Source organism: Nestor notabilis, unplaced genomic scaffold (assembly GCF_000696875.1).
Source record: "Nestor notabilis isolate BGI_N333 unplaced genomic scaffold, ASM69687v1 scaffold11258, whole genome shotgun sequence".
Classification (NCBI taxonomy): Eukaryota; Metazoa; Chordata; class Aves; order Psittaciformes; family Psittacidae; genus Nestor; species Nestor notabilis.
In genome coordinates, this window is record NW_009939950.1 from 40474 (window position 1) to 53269 (window position 12796).

The following is a 12796-nucleotide window of genomic DNA, read 5'->3' on the forward strand; positions in this document are numbered from 1 at the left end:
AACCTGGCCTTGAACACTGCCAGGGATGGGGCAGCCACAGCTTCTCTGGGCACCCTGTGCCAGCGCCTCAGCACCCTCATGCATGCACGTTTTGCTTCCTTAATCCAACATTACAGTCAAAACACCACAAAACATCCCAAAAGCTCTCTGAAGCACACACAGAAAACACCCAACAAAGCCATCAGATTTATCCAGCTTTGAAGTCTCTGTAAGCGCAACCCCACTGACAGGGAGACAGCAGGCTCCTCTGATGGTGAAATTACACCTTATTTCAGCAGTGGATGAAGAGATAACAGAACACTATGAGCTGCTCGTATCCTTTCCAGCCAAGGTGAGATCTGATTGCCTTTAACTCAGCTTCACACACAAGAATACCAAACCTGGCTGGAACTTCAGCAACATCCCTCCCTTCCTCCACTGCTGACTCGTCCCCTGTAAATAAGCCGCTTCTCTGTGGCTTCTGCTGGACTTGGATGCTTGCTATTAGAAATGATGTGTATTTCTAGAGGAATGTCATGAGGAAGGAGTGAGGGGAAGAAAGAAGCTTTATCTTAGCTTAAATTTTCATCATCAGCTGAGCCATGTAGCTGCAAGGGGACATGTGGATGCAGTGTTAACTCTGGCCACTCACCAGCCAGCCTAGTCCCATGCAGCATTTCCCAAAGTGGAAGGGAGAAAGGAACAGGAGGCAAGGGAGGTGGCAGATTGTCCTGAGGGGGGATCAGAAGTTGTATCATTGCTGAACACTAGCAATGATATCATCACAAGGGAGTCCAGCTGAAGCAGGAGGGAGACATAAAATAGCTTAAGGAATGACAGTTGAAGGCATGTAATCACCTACCAGAAACCCAGCAGGTCACCACCTCATTGCTATCTGTCATCAAAGATCCTCATGCTCTCTAAAAAGAATTTGGCTAAGGAGATAAAGCTCTTGGCAGTTTTATCTGTGACAGCTACAACGCCAAATGACTTACATAACACTAATGCCAGATAATATAACACCAGAGCCTGTCAAAGCTGTGCCTGTGGTTTTCCCAGCCAGCACTGAGACCACTAAACTGTCCCACAACAACTTTCAGTTGTGAATGGTCTCTTCCTTTCATCAGCTGTTTAGAACTTGAGGAAAATGACAGTAAAAGATAAGTTGTTGTGGATAAAAGAGTATCTTACTGTAGAGATAAGAGTGGGAAAAAATAGACAGTACGCACAGCTCACACTGACAGTGAAGGTGTTTGTAGGAAACTGAGGTTCAGATGGCCCAGACCAGTGACCTGAATTCAGCCAAATCCATCCTCAGGAGGGTTTTAGAAATCAGGACAGTGAGCTTTGCACTTCAGTCTGACCCTAATTCAGCAGTGCACACATGAACTCATTCCCCAGAGCCTCCCCTGTCTCCCCTGCTGCTGGTAGATACTGGTGGGTTGCTGCTGCATGCTTTGGGTTTGGGTTGGTTGGTTGGGTTTTTGGTTGATTGGGTTTAGGGTTTTGTTTGTTTGGGTTTTGGCTTTGTTTTCTTAAAACACAATTTCACACCTAAGACCCTGCTAGGAAAATAATAATTTTTAGTAATGCATTATCAAGACAGATGGTGGAAAAGATGGAAAGAGAACACCTCCTTCTCCAACCATGTCTTGGACCTCAGCCGCCTCCAGTTTCCACAGATACAGGCTGCACACAGAGCGTGCCCAAGGCACCATTAACCTGAATTAACCCAAAACGTATTTTTTAGTAACTTAAAGCTTTAGCAAATGAAGTAGTCATGGTTTGAAAAAAAATAACAAGCAAATAGTTGGCCAAAACCCATCCACATGCTTAAACATGGCCCAGAAAAACAGCCTGCAGAGTGGCCCTCGTCCAGCAATAGTGCGCTGTTGGGGACAACAGCACTCAGCTTCAGTGCTGTCAGAGGATGGAGGTGTAGATAACATTAACAGTGATAAAGAACAAAGGCCTGACAAGTGTAATCCTGATACGGGTGTTTCCTTTGAGTATTATTCAGCAATTAAAGATTTCTAGCAGTTAGTGTTACATTTCAAAAGGACAATGCTCCAAGCCCCTGAGGAAATCATAAGCCATTTACAGATTCTGCTCGGTGTTCAACTTTTGAGAGACATAAAAGCCATGCACATTTAACTGTACTAATGAGATGAACAGCTTAACATCTAAAATAATTAAAATACCTATTATTTCTAGGATGTGAAGCCTGATTTCTTCCAGAGCAGAGCTGCTGTGCTGCAGCACTGGCACATGAGGGTTCTGCAATCTATCACACGTGCTGCCCTGCATTAAGAGAAAGTCTTAGTGCACAAATGCCTTTCTGCACTTGCTTTGCTATTTTGCTACGCCAAAATGACTGGATATAGTCCTACTATTAAGGAGGGGCATTCTGGTTGTTAAAGAGAATGAGAAAAGATCTTGTATAGAATCACAGAATCATAGAATCAGGTTGAAAAAGACCTTCAAGCTCATCCAGTCCAACCATTCCCAGCACTGCCAAGGTCACCACTAACCCCTGGCACTGAGGCCTCGTCTACCCGGGGTGTGAACACTTGCAGGGATGGTGACTCCAGCACTGCCCTGGGCAGCCTGTTCCAATGCCTGAGCACCCTCTGGGCAAGGAATTGTTCCTCAGCTCCATCTAAACCTCCCCTGGGGCAGCTTGAGGCCGTTTCCTCTTGTCCCATCCCTTCTTCCTTGGGAGCAGAGACCAGCCCCCTCCTGGCTCCATCCTCCTGTCAGGCAGTTGCAGAGAGCGATAAGGTCCCCCCTGAGCCTTCTCTTCACCAGACTAAACCCCCCAGGTCCCTCAGCCCTTCCTCATCACACTTGTGCTCCAGGCCCTGCACCAGCTCCATTGCCCTTCTCTGGCCCCGTTCCAGCACCTCAATGTCTCTCTTGCAGTGAGGGGCCCAGAACTGAACACAGGATTCGAGGTGCAGCCTCACCAGTGCCCAGTGCAGGGGGACAGTCTCTGCCCTGGCCCTGCTGCCACCCTGGTGCTGCTCCAGGCTGCTGGAATTCTTGGCTCCAAGCTCACGTTCAGCTCCATCAATCCACACCCCCAGCTCCTTTTCCGTGAAAGCATCTTTACAGCCACTCTTCCCAAGGCCTGGAGCATTGCCTGGGGTTGTATGAACCACGACGTTGCTGCAGTTTGCCTGCTCCATAGGGTGCTTTTGCGAGCCGGCAGGTTTGTGGTTAAGGCACTGCAGACAAGTGGTAAGAGGCAGGTGGCCACCAGAAAGTCTGGCTATAAACTACATAAGAGACAGCTTTTAAAAATACTCTAAGCACAACAGCTGTCACCAAGGCCCCTAAGAACTGCTGGCACTGAGTCATCTTCCCAACACTGCTGCCATTCTCCAGGAACCCAACTGAGACAAGGTGTTGACTTGCATAAAAAGCCAATTGCATAGAAGGTTCTGTCACCTTCAGATGCTGGAAGGGAGCAGGCAGTATACAAATAACTTATCCTGCAGGAGGTTATTCTGCAAGAGCTTGGTTGGTTTTTTTTCCCTTCTCCTCACCCACTAGTGTCCTTCCAACAATGCAAAAAACAAAGGATACCCACATCAACAGACGCCTGGAGCTGGGATCCTGTCACTCCTCTGGGACAACTTCTGTTGCAGGCTGTAAAAAAATACAGAAGAACTGCTCCAGCCTCATCAGTGGTGCTGGGACTGCACTAAAGGTCACAGCCTGGGCCTGTTTGCCTTGTAGCAATAGGCATATTGACGGGCTGAGAGAGCTGGGCTGGGTCAGCTGGAGAAGAGAAGGCTCCTTAAGAGGAAACCTTAGAGCAGCTCCAGTGCCTAAAGGGGCTGCAGGAAACCTGGAGAGGGGCTTTGGACAAGGGATGGAGGGACAGGACAAGGGCAATGGCTCTAACCTGCCAGAGGGGAGATTGAGATGAGCTGTGAGGCAGAAGATCTTCCCTGTGAGGGTGCTGAGGTGCTGGCACAGGGTGCCCAGAGAAGCTGTGGCTGCCCCATCCCTGGCAGTGCTCAAGGCCAGGTTGGACACAGGGGCTTGCAGCAACGTGCTCTAGTGGAAGGTGTCCCTGTCAGTGGCAGGGGGTTGGAACTGGATGAGCTTTAAGGTCCCTTCCAACACAAACCAGGCTGAGATTCTGTAATAACAAATAAATGAATGAAAAGGAATCCTCTTTCTCAGACAACAATGTGTTAGTGAGATCAAGATTAATGAGTAAAAACTACAGTTCGCAGCAGTTAACCAAGATCAGAACTAAAGCAGCACCATCAAAGGGGAAAAAAAAACCCAAAACAATCATTGATACAGTCATTTTAAGCCAATAATTCAGTGAGGAGAAGCCCTTTCACTCTATGGACACACGGTGGGCTTTTCCCATGTCCTCTGGGGACATCTGGGCACAGCAGAAGTGACACTTGATGAGCCACCCTTTAGCTCACATAACTGTTTAATAAAATTAACATGTCAACATCTTTCCACAAGTGCATCTGTAGCAACAGCACCAACAAATAAAAGATTCCACCCCAGAGGGGTCACATCTAGACATCAGGACTTCTGCCAACTGCCTTTCAGGGGCTCAACTGTCTTTAAAATGAGAGAGAATTATCAAACAGATTCCTCACTGTCCTTTAAAAACCACCAGGAAAACTTCCAATCAACTTTTCACTTGATTTGACCAGATACAGCAACTGAAGTTGCCCATGGAGAGGGGCAGCAGCAGCAAGCAGTTGGCAGCATCCCTCCACAAAGGCTCCTATGGAGCTGGGATCATTTTCCCCTGACATAAGTGTCCTCATCAGCTCTTCAAGTCCCCACCTGAAGGCAAACTTCAGTTTCTGATCTGTTATTCTCCCCCTGAACTGACAGACCTCCAAAACAGATGCCATTGAGTCAGTTCAAGGAACAAAACAGTTTGAGCCGCAAGTTTAGCCTCAGGAGCACACGCACATGCTTGAAAATTAACATCTTGTCTGAAATCCTTCAGTTTTTCGTGCTTTTCTTCTCAAAGCAGACATGGCAGAGACTCATCTCCTGCATCTGACACATGGCACTTTTAAAGCTCTGAAAAAATGGCAGTAAACAAAAATACATCAACTACAGACTCCTGGATCTTTTTCGTGCCCATGGGGGGTCTTGGAGAGGGCTCCAGGGAGGAACATGTCAGCAGTTGACTATAACACGAATTACCAACTACTAATTTCATTCCCTGCGAGCACCTTGAACCATCCAGTTACTTCAGTTTCAGGGGAAAAACCCCAACCCTGCCGCAGGCTTTTAAAAGCTGTAACACATCGTGCAGAAAGGGATACACAAATCTTTTTAAAAGGAAAAATGTCATTTTAGCAATGCCCTCTGCAAAGCACGGCCACCTTCACCCTGGCAATCTTCTCAAATCCTCCCCCATGTTTTCAAAAGACAGCCAGAGCACCAGGATTCGTTCAACAAATGGCAGCGTGAGTCAGTGGGCCTGGGAGCTGTGGGCAGGAAGGAGTAGATGACGTCCACGGAGTCACAGAAGTCTTTAAAGTGATTCATGTCATAACATGGAATGGTTTGTGTTGGAAGGGAGCTTAAAGCTCCTCCATTTCCAACCCCTGCCACGGGCAGGGACACCTTCCACTAGAGCAGGTCGCTCCAAGCCCCTGTGTCCAACCTGGCCTTGAACACTGCCAGGGATGGGGCAGCCACAGCTTCTCTGGGCACCCTGTGCCAGTGCCTCAGCACCCTCACAAGGAAGAGCTTCTGCCTCAGAGCTCATCTCAATCTCCCCTCTGGCAGGTTAAAGCCATTGCCCTTGTCCTGTCCCTACAGGCCCTTGTCCAAAGTCCGTCTCCAAACACAGATCCAGAAAAGTGACTTATGCTTTAAACACCAACTCTATGGGTATTTATGTACCCATGCCCAGGGACTCAGCAGCAAACATGGCATTGTCACAGCCAACACATCCACCAAATCAACCTCCATCTCTGCACCAAACAGCTGAGTGAGCATGAAATGTTGTGCCAAAACCTGCATGAGTGCTTGTACAGGGAGGTAGAGTTCAGAGCCTGCACTTCACTGTCAGTCAGAACTGCTTTCAGAAGGTACAACAGCTCTGTTGTTTTAATGCAGAAGCTCTGCAAAACTCCAGCAGCTTGGGAGTGAAGCTGCAGATCACCACTGGTGAAAGGAAGCAGGGAAAGGAGCAGGAAAATGCTTGTATGTGACAAAACTGACAAACCCTTATTCGCACACTAAAATGCCTCATACCAGCAGGATTAGTCACAAAAGATCTCAGCTTTTGTTCGTGCCAAACCATCTCATTTTACCTTTTAAGAGGTACCTGAAGAGGTAGCGCAAAAAAGAACAAGCTGAATTTGTGAGCATGACAGCACACTCAAGAGCAGCTCTGCTTCTCCGAGGACACCCCAAGCCCACAGAACTCCTCAGCCAGAAGTAGCACTGATCTTGAGAAGATATCCTTCAGCTGTGGCTGCCCCATCCCTGGCAGTGTTCAAGGCCAGGTTGGACACAGGGGCTTGGAGCAACCTGCTCTAGTGGAAGGTGTCCCTGTCCATGGCAGGGGTTGGAGCTGGATGAGCTGTTAAGGGCCCTTCCAACACAAACCAGTCTGGGATTCTATGTTAGGCCAGGTCTCAGTCTCTCAGAGCACATGGAACCTCTGCCACAAACACTGTACAACACAAATCCCTGTCTGAGGGCCACTGTCCATCAGACACCAGGAGGTCTCACTTGCTGGCACGGTGCTCCTGCGCCAGGGACAGACAGAGCCAGGGCTCACAGGAGACAGGCAGGCAGCAGGGGAGAGAACCTGTTCTCCAGGTAACACTCAACTGCTGGATCATGCCCCTTTCAAACCCACCACCTTTTGCAATCAGCACAACCTTGAAACAACTCTCTAGAGGGAAACAGCCTTGTACAGCTCCTTCCTCTTCCTCTTGATCCCGATAAACAACAATCCCTTCCCACAGGATGAATACCAGCTCTTGTGTTTCCTTTATTCAGAGGCAGGCTCATTTTGGCTATAACAGTTACACATTAAATATTTAGTTTTCAGCTAAGAAAGCAGAATAGGGCCTGAACAATATCAGACCTTCAAAAGTCTTCCAGAGTTAAACACAGAAATCAAACAAGTTGTATGTTGATGATGTAGGACCCTACTCCAGTTGTGAACTAAGTCTGAGAAACAACAAATGAACAGAGAAATTAAACACGGATAAACGCTACAACTTTGAAATCAAAAGTTGCTTTAATAACTTTTACTAACTACACGCTCCCTGGACAACCTGATGCAGCTCTGAAGTTACCTCTGCAAACTCTGAGAGCTTGGACTAGGCACTTCCATGGCATCCCAGCCAGAATGAATCTTTCTATGACACTGAATTTATTCAAACCACCATTTAATGCACATTCCTGCAATTCTTGAACTATTCTACCAGGCTGTGCTGCTCTCAATGTGAAAGAGAGTAACCCAAACCACAGAAGAGCACTGGGCAGGGCTTTTTGGTTGGGTTGTGGCTTTTTTTTTTACTTTCCTTTTCAACCAAGCCTAATAATCCCATTTATGTATTAGTATATTAAGGTTCCAGGTAGAAGGGATTTTCCATCTTTCCAGTGTGTGAAAGCCCTTCACTAAGATTAACAACTGATCAGAGCAAGATTTTGTTTCTTTAGTGTCTTTTTCAACTAAACAATTCATTCTGAAAGCTGCTCTTACCACCCCGATGAGGTCTCCTCGGCCATATTCACCCGTCAGGTGCTTTTTGCCATCATCCACCCGAATGACTGAGCGAAGGCGACCGTTCAACACAATGTATGTGCAGTCTGACTTGTCACCCTGCCTGCAGAGACAGTAACCACGAACAAGTGAAGCAGCTCTGCTCAGCAAATGCACCAAGAGTCTTCAGAAGTTGATCAGCTTTCACTACATGGCTTAGAGGACATAGGAACACATTTAATGACAGTTAAACATAACAAGCAAACAAGAAACTGAGCGGGTACCTGTTAAAAGGTGACAGGACAAGGGGGAATGGCTTTAACCTGCCAGAGGGGAGATTGAGATGAGCTCTGAGGCAAAAGCTCTTCCCTGGGAGGGTGCTGAGGTGCTGGCACAGGGTGCCCAGAGCAGCTGTGGCTGCCCCATCCCTGGCAGTGGTCAAGGCCAGGTTGGACACAGGGGCTTGGGAGCAACCTGCTCTAGTGGAAGGTGTCCCTGCCCGGGGCAGGGGTTGGAACTGGATGAGCTTTAAGGTCCCTTCCAACACAAACCAGGCTGGGATTCTATAAGTGCTTTGATGCACAAAGTAATACAAAACTTTCTTTATCATTGGTGTTGCACGTGTAGTTATGAAAATTAAAATTACAATTCTATAGAACATGTACTAAATTAGACCTTTATTATCCAATCACTGCAGCAATTATATAATGGCTTAAATACATCCTAGTACAAAAATTCATAAATTAAGTTTTCCCAAGGATAACTTTTGTCCCTTAAACATAACGTGCAGTGCCTATTTTTGATTTATTATTGAATAAGACTAACTGGAATACCTTTGGGTTCTGTCGTTTACTTTGGAAAGGCTGAAAAACTATTTGAGCAACTGATGTTCATGCCCTTAACAATACAGAATCTACTCTCGGAACATACAACCATCTATGTCTTAATCATAGAATCCCAGCCTGGTTTGTGTTGGAAGGGACCTTAAAGCTCCTCCAGCTCCAACCCCTGCCACGGGCAGGGACACCTTCCACTAGAGCAGGTTGCTCCAAGCCCCTGTGTCCAACGTGGCCTTGAACACTGCCAGGGATGGGGCAGCCACAGCTTCTCTAGGCACCCTGTGTCAGTGCCTCTCAGACAGTAAAGTCACTTTAAAAGCTTGCTGAGGCTCATAAAGGACGAGGAACAGTATGAAAGAATTTTAATTACAATTGGAGATAAGAGACTGAACAACGCTGAAGGGTACTGCAGAAAGAAAATCATCTCAAAACAGACAAAGAGATAAACACTCAATAAACTTAGTCCAGTGAGTTTCTTTTGCTATATATCACCAAGGGAGCAGAGCTCCTGAACTATGAGATCTGAAATATTGGAAGACAACATAAAATTCTGTCCACACCTCACCTGTAAACAGCTCGTCCAGCCTCAACCTCCATCCAGTCCAGGGCAAAGTCCATTTGCCTAACAAATGGGGACATCCTCTTCACCACAGTGTGGGCCACACCAAGAACCACGCTTGGCTGCGACCGCATTATCCTGGAGGGGAAAAAAGAAGTGTTATTCAAGAACTTCTCCCAAACAGGAATCTCTACACACAGGCCCAAGATCTCAATGCAATTTAGACACTTACACAGGTGCTAATTCAGAAGTTCATGTATCTCTGTATACACACACTCTACTGCCCAACCACACCACATCAGGTCAGAACTTTATTATATGCACAGTGTGATGCTCTTAAAAACAAGAGACCTACTTGATATTTCAAATGGTCCCTTTTCCCTGTTGCAAAGACCACAAAGAACTGAAGCATCTTCTAATAAAGCTTCTGATCTTCACACTCAATATTTGGAATGATGCTTGAAGGTCTCTAGCAATAGAGACACCACATCACTCCATGGCTGTCCCACAATGGAAAACTACGAGAAGGTTCTGGCAGGGCTAACTGCAAACACCCTGACTGCTCCCACAGACACCAGAAAACTGCTCAGGAATGGCTTATTTCTCATTCATTTCAGAATACAAATCAGTGAGTAAGCACTCCCATTCCTATTGAAGCACTACTCCACAGGAGTGGACTGATCTCACACATCTGGAGCTGGTTTCTTGTTAGGACATCTTATCTTTTCTGTTCCTGAACAGCACCAAGAACAATTGATAACAGCCTGCCACAACTCAGTTATTTCACAGCAGACAGCAGGATTCACAGAGGAGCAGGTACATGTACACGGAGCTGGTACGTGGCATGCAAACAGAGAGAGGTGAGAGAGCTACGTTAAAGCCACACATGGCCTGAAACAGAGAGAAAATGATAAATACTTGGTACGTCTTCTGCACCAGAGCTCCCTTTACAGTGAAGACACTGGACTGCCATAACAAAATCTAGTTAGGAGACCCAACGTGGCCAGGTTGGACACAGGCGCTTGGAGCAACCTGCTCTAGTGGAAGGTGTCCCTGTCTGTGGCAGGGGGTTGGGACTGGACGAGCTTTAAGGTCCCTTCCAACCCAAACCACTCTGTGATTCTATGATCACTCTGGCTACGTAGGAACTCTCACTAAGCACCAATCATGTGAGCTTTGTATTTAACCTTGCACCCTTATAAATAGAGGAGAGAAAGGCATGGAAGGAGCATTATCTTTGTTCCCCAACAAAAACAGCTCCCTGTGGACCACTTGGCAGAAAACTTGACAGAAATCAGAGAAAGCCCCAGGGGAGATCCCTAACCCTATGACACAACAGCAAAAGTAGACTCCCCAGGTGCTCTTTAGTGCCTGGATGTAGCACAGAATCTGTCCAGATCTCTCATTCCTTAGTCCTGCAGCTGCAGCAAGAGACCCAGAGCTGACAGTGGCTGTGGATCAAGTGCAGCACACAGGGTGCTGCAGGCAGTGTTCCTGGTACCTGCTCTCCTTACCCAGTGCCTCCTATTCCTACTTTTTGCCATAATGAAGCTTATTTTTCCTTCAGGCCAAATCCCTGAAATTGAAACAGAAGAGATTCATCTGCATCTACCCCAGTTCCACACTGAGCTCATCACACTAGTGCCCCTGCACTTGTACGTGCTACAAGGTGAATTAAACTGAGCCCCAGCTCCTCCATTCAGCATGGTTAAAAATCCACCCACCAAAAGATTATGGAAAAGCAGGACAGCCTTCCTTTCCTGCCCTGAGGTTCCCATGCCCCACACCATCTCCTACCCAGATACCTACAGACCACCTTGGATTTGATAAGCTACTACTGCATGTGAAAACAACATGGTATCTTACAGAAACCTGAGCATACGAATCTAACTTGGAGCAAAGGACAGAGCTGGAAGAGGCACCCCAGGAGAAGCACTGATCAATAGACAAGCTTAATAACTCACTACACACAGAAAACCCAGCCCAGCCCTATCCCCTTTCTTGGATGATCTAAGAGTTAAATGAACCCCTGAAACCCTCGAGCGATTTAGTTCAGTGGCTTTACTTTACTTGCTTATTTACCCCTCAAAGCCACCTCCCACACAGGCTGTTTGCTGTGATCAATAAAAGCCATTTACTCCTGTTCCTCCCTCAAGATATGTATCTTAATACTTAATGCATTCAGAATGTAAACTACTAACAGGCTGCTTTTATCTCCATCTGGAGTTGTCTGTTATTTCACTCAGCGCTGCAGAGCTTCTAGAAGAGTATTAGCACAGAAGGTAAAAGCCCACCCTCATGCACAAGAAAAGGAAAGCAGGTTTTTTTCCATTATCAGCCAGGTTCCCTTCCTCTCACTTGGGCATTTTCATCTTTGCTCTTCTGCTTCATGCATACCTGGCACTGGGAAAATTAAACCCCAAAGCTTTGTACTGAAGCATCCTGTTTCTGACGGGATCCTGAGGCTTCTTTATTAGAAAGCTCCGCCAATACAGCAAGGGCTGTGAAAGCTTGGGACTTATGCAGATATTCTTGGGAATGTGGATGCAATGTGATACTCAGCTTGGCTGGCAATAGCAAATACGAATCAACAATTCCTGCTTCTTTGGCAAGTGCACATGGTTCAGACTCCAAACTGTGAGATCTACTGAAGCAGAAACGCGAGTCCCTCGTACTGCAGAACCTGAACATGTTCCCTCAGGAGAGCTGGTGACAGCTTGATTACACTGTTCCTCAGGAGACACCAACAGCTGCAGCGTAGGCACTGCACACTTAGTACATCACTCCAGCAAGACAGCAGAGCAGTTAAGGTATATACTGTATAATTAGGTGGTGTCACCTCTGTGCTTAAACTCTACATTTTACAGACAGTTATTCAGTCATGTTACTACCAAGTAAAAGGCTCCTGTCCCAAAGTTGCACTGAAAAGGATTGAATCTATTGTCCAACATCCAACGTGTAATTCTAAACCATGGGCTATTCCATTACTATGCTTGTTGCCTAATGGCAACTATTGACCATGTTCTTTCTGCTTTGTCCTCTCATTAATTAGTGAAAAAACCCTAATACAGTGTTCCAGGCAGCTCAAAGAAACAGAGTAATGTATTTGACAAAAAAAGAAGAAAGGAATTTTGGAGAATAATGGAGGTTTTTGTCAACTTGTCACTAAGGTAAGAGCCAAAAAACAGTCATTCCTGTAAGGTTCTGAGCAAAGGACAAAGCCTGATGTTGTAGAACTTATGAGTACAGAATTTGGAACAAAACAAGAAAAACAAAACTTCTAATTTTATCAACAAGTTTTTTATTCTCAGAGTTCTAAGTGTAAAAGAACAAACTTGCAGAAACTTCGTGGTTCTCAAAGACTTTCTACAATGACACTAAATATGGGAACAGGAGTTGGAAGCGATATAAAGCTTCAACCCAGGAGAACTTCTGAAGATGAAAAGATGGAAGATCTCATTGCTCCTAAAATGCAGGGAACTGGCAATAGGCTTTTTAGAGGAGAAAAAGAAAGATTTGTAATAGTCCCAAAACAACAAAGAGCTGATAGATTGATGGGTTTGAGATGACTGACTGGTGAGGGGTTAATCATAGAATCCCAGTCTGGTTTGTGTTGGAAGGGACCTTAAAGCTCCTCCAGTTCCACCCCCTGCCACAAGCAGGGACACCTTACACTAGAGCAAGTTGCTG

The 12796-nt window shown here is 46.3% G+C and overlaps 1 protein-coding gene across 1 annotated transcript in view; it reads right to left on the minus strand.

Moving 5' to 3' along the window:
* The window catches only part of LOC104410065 (patatin-like phospholipase domain-containing protein 7), a 73520-nt gene that overhangs the window by 29464 nt on the left and 31260 nt on the right, over positions 1–12796 (minus strand). Inside the window, exons 17-18 of the mRNA XM_010020123.1 lie at positions 9113–9244; positions 7709–7832 (exon numbers count right to left, since the gene is read on the minus strand). Coding sequence (XP_010018425.1) covers positions 7709–7832; positions 9113–9244 — 256 coding nt within the window. The remainder of the gene's footprint in view (positions 1–7708; positions 7833–9112; positions 9245–12796) is intronic.